Source organism: Gossypium raimondii, chromosome 12 (assembly GCF_025698545.1).
Source record: "Gossypium raimondii isolate GPD5lz chromosome 12, ASM2569854v1, whole genome shotgun sequence".
Classification (NCBI taxonomy): Eukaryota; Viridiplantae; Streptophyta; class Magnoliopsida; order Malvales; family Malvaceae; genus Gossypium; species Gossypium raimondii.
In genome coordinates this window covers 31,325,652-31,329,658 of record NC_068576.1, presented here as the reverse complement: position 1 = coordinate 31,329,658, position 4,007 = coordinate 31,325,652, and the positions used below count along the sequence as shown (strand labels likewise).

The 4,007-nt window shown below is 35.5% G+C and overlaps 1 protein-coding gene across 1 annotated transcript; it reads left to right on the top strand.

Annotated features, from left to right (window-relative positions):
* The first annotated feature begins 732 nt into the window (after positions 1 to 732).
* On the top strand, positions 733 to 2,611 carry LOC105763681 (uncharacterized). Its single transcript, XM_012581987.2, has 4 exons — positions 733 to 1,690; positions 1,769 to 1,900; positions 1,983 to 2,134; positions 2,225 to 2,611. Exons 1-4 carry the CDS (start codon positions 733 to 735, stop codon positions 2,588 to 2,590), a joined length of 1,608 nt encoding a protein of 535 aa, XP_012437441.1. The 3' UTR covers positions 2,591 to 2,611.
* Positions 2,612 to 4,007: the final 1,396 nt, after the last annotated feature.

Below are 4,007 nucleotides of genomic sequence, written 5' to 3'. Positions count from 1 at the left end.
CATTATTTTCCAATATGATAACTTTTAATTTTATACTTTCCAAATTTCAATAATTTAATCTTGACTCAAAACAATAGGTGTTAAATTCATTAATTAACATGCTGTGAATTTATTTGCAGTATTATTTGAAAATAACAAGTTAATATAGGGTTACACATATAATAATATATTTGTTATCTTTTCAAAAAATATATATTTGTTATATAAAATTTAATAAATAATAGAATTTAACTTATGAAGGCTAACACTCAAATTTTCAAATTGAAAAAAATAAAACAACAAAAATCAATCAAATTATAGTATAAATACTAAATGAAGCAAACTATAATAATTAATAACTGAGGTGCTTCTTAAGGGATTCATTCTTCTCGATTAGAATTAATTTGTGGTGTTAAAAGCTTTATGTTAAGTTGATGCCTCTTTTATTCTTTATCGAAGTGTATATTGGAGGGGGATATCAAGGTTTCGAACTCTTGAGCCATTGCACCACAAGCTTGGTTGATTTTTGCTTTTATTTTTATTTTCTTTATATAATTCATGAAGCTTTGAATTTCTAAAGAGTTTAATTGTGGGGAGGGAGCCCTTCCGGCTTATAATCATGATTTTTATAGTTTCTAACTTGCTTACTTTGGCCATTTTTTACCAGAATCTTTTCTTTTTTGATCATATAGTGAATGAGTGAGGAATATAAGTTCTGAAGCAGGTATCGAAGGGTGAGTTTGGATTGCAAAGATGTCATCAAAGCACGAAATACTTGATAATCGACCAATTGATAAATGGAAGGTTATAGAGTTGAAAGAAGAACTCAAGAGACGGAAGTTGACAACTCGAGGCTTAAAAAAGGACTTGGTAAAACGGTTAGATGAAGCTATTAGAGCAGAAAGGGAAAACAATACTGCAAATGAGGCAGATAATGGTTTTAATTATGATGAAGGGGTCGAGAAAGCAATGCCAAGTATTGTAGAGAAAGTTGAAGATGATGGTGGTAGTGGGTTGAAGTTGAAGGATGATGTTATTGATTGTGCGACTGCGTCGGGTCACGGAGTAGTTAAGACTGAAATAACACTTACCCACACTGTGGTAACGGAGGTACCAGAGGTTGGACAAAATTTGCAGATCCCGAAACTAGAAGAAAATGTGAATTCTAACATCCAAGGGGAGAATGATGGTCCGAAGCTTGAGGTGGAGAGGGATGACCCCAAGGCTCAGCTAGGGAATGAGGATGGCATGCGTGCCTCTTCTGCTTTGAACAATCAGGTATCTGAGATCAACACTATTTCTACTGATTCTATGTCAGTTAATGAAAAGATTGAACTAAAGGATACTGTAATTGATGATAATGTGAAACAAAGCTTAGATGTTGTACCGATGGATGATGAACAACCACTTGAGAACAAGGCATCTGTTGATGAGAGAGATGACAAGAATGATACAACTACAGACATAAGCAGTAAAAATGACAGTGGGGAGATGGGGTACTCTGGGAAATTAAATTTAGATAGTTCTGGCGATGAATCAATGGAGGAAGATATGCTTGAAACTAAGCAAATTGATCCAAAATGTACTTCTGATGAAATAGGAGAAAATAGTGTGGAAAATGAGGAGGGAATGCCTGTTGTTGTAGGAGATGGTTCATCTACAGACAGAAAGGACGTCTTTGATGTTCCTGCTGAGAAAAGAAAGCTTTATGGTAAGTTGTAGAGCAGCAAGCCATATCTCCCAACTTGTAATTTACTGATAATGCTCACCGTATGAGTCGTCTTTACAGATGATGAAGCTATTGGGAACACTGAGGCTACGAAAAGGCATAAATGGAACTCTGATAATTTACTAGTGCAGCAAGCCACTAATCATACAGTGACCAACAACACTAGTGAAGATACACCCGGGGAACGACTTGGTAAGTTGTACTCATCTTCTTATCAATTGTTTCGTTAACATCTAAAATGTTTTTTTTTTGTTTAATCTTTGCGATTTCCTAGTTCCACCTTCACAAAAACCTCCGACCACTTCACTTAGAGTTGATAATTTTCGTCGGCCTTTTACCTTGAAAGCGGTGCGACAACTTTTAGGCAAAACTGGGATTATTGCAAGCTTCTGGATGGACCACATTAAGACCCATTGTTATGTTACAGTAAGACTGCAATGTTCTGTTTCTCCAACTCCCATCACTTTCTGCTTTGTCTTGGCATTTGTAAAATTACGCACCTTTTTTTTCATGCAGTATTTATCTGTGGAAGAAGCAATAGAGACACGAAATGCCATTTATAACCTGCAATGGCCACCTAATGGGGGACGTCTGTTGGTGGCTGAATTTGTTGATCCTCATGAAGTTGAAAATCGTGTAGAAAGTCCACCACCAACTACAACTGTCACCGACAACTGTGGTTTTACTGCTCATCAACAACAGGTTTCTGAACAGCAGCCTCTTTCACCACCTCCTCCAGAGGAACCGGATTCTCCTATGCTAACCCTAGATGACCTATTTCGAAAAACCAAAGCAACTCCTAAGATCTATTATTTGCCTCTGTCAGAAGAACAAGTTGCTGCAAAGCAAGCTACACATTACAGACACACCAAACACTGGTGATCGATCGGCCTATAGTTTATCCCTGCCAGCTTTTCCGTTTGTATGTTAAGATAATGATAAGAATGTGCTACATAATTGCATATCTCTAGTTGATAATGTTGTAGTATAATGTTTGTATTATATATCTAACAATGTCAAAGTGTTTTGAATTATAATGCCTCGCATAGCATTGGGAAGAGGTTACAAACTTAAATATAATATTATTGAGAGAGATAATTATGAAAGTTAAACATAAATTATAAAATGGATATAAAAAATGTGAAATTAATAATATTATATTATTTAGAAAACTCAAATTTGTAGAGCATAACATAGAATTATAAATTTTAAAATTATGGCGAGTCTTCTTGTTAGCAAGTTTAGGGTTTTCTTTGTTTGTCGAAAGTTGGACGTTTTGAAGGCATCTCTTTTCAAAATCTTAGGATTTTTTCAAAAGGAAAAATTGTTTGATCATAGCGACACCAATGGGAGGGGAGTTGGTAAATCTCAATATCACCAAAGAAGAAGAAGAATCAGTACAGACGATAGAAGATGAGGACGTAGTAGAAGAAGAATTTAATTTTTGTCTAGTGGAAAGGGTATTAACGGATAGTTTAGTTCACATTCCATCAACGAGAAACTTATTATTAGAATTATGGCATCCATTAGAAGGGGTATCTATCACGAAGATTGAAGAAAAAAGAATTCTATTTCGATTTTACAATAATGTAGATCTGAAAAGGGCGTGAGGCGACACGCCATGGTTCTTCAGCAGACATCTTGTTATTTTTCATCATCTAACAAAAGGGGAGGATCCTGTACAAGTTCCTTTAAATCATACCACGTTTTGGGTACAAATCCATAATCTGCCGTTGGGTCTCATGTCAGAAGGATTGGCAAAGCAGTTTGGGAATTTTATTGGGAAATTCATAGAATATTATGTGCATTAATAGCAAAGGGAGTTAGAAAATTCATGCGAATTAAAGTTCGACTGGATGTCCGATTATTTCTAAAGAGGAAGAAGCTTATTATATATAGGAAGGATATATCTATATATGTGAACTTTCAATATGAGAAACTATCTCTATTTTGTTTTCTCTGTGGAAGACTGGGTATGGGGAAAGTTTTTGTCTAGTTCGTTTAACTCTAGGTTCACAAGAAGTAGTGTTTGGGTGGGATATAATCAACCCACCCATCCCAACACTCCAAGTAGTACCGAATGCGGCACAAAACAATAGTTTGCAGTTGAGCTTCCAGTAAATTAGGCTTAAAGCCTTTCAGTACACTTCCTCTGAATAATAACCCCCAACCCAATGCAATGCAACATACAATGGATGATATGCAATTATGCAATTTTAGTACATATATTCGGTTCAGATATGAACATGCTCAGTACAGATATCATTCAGTCAATTTCAAACATTTAGGGGTCTAAGTA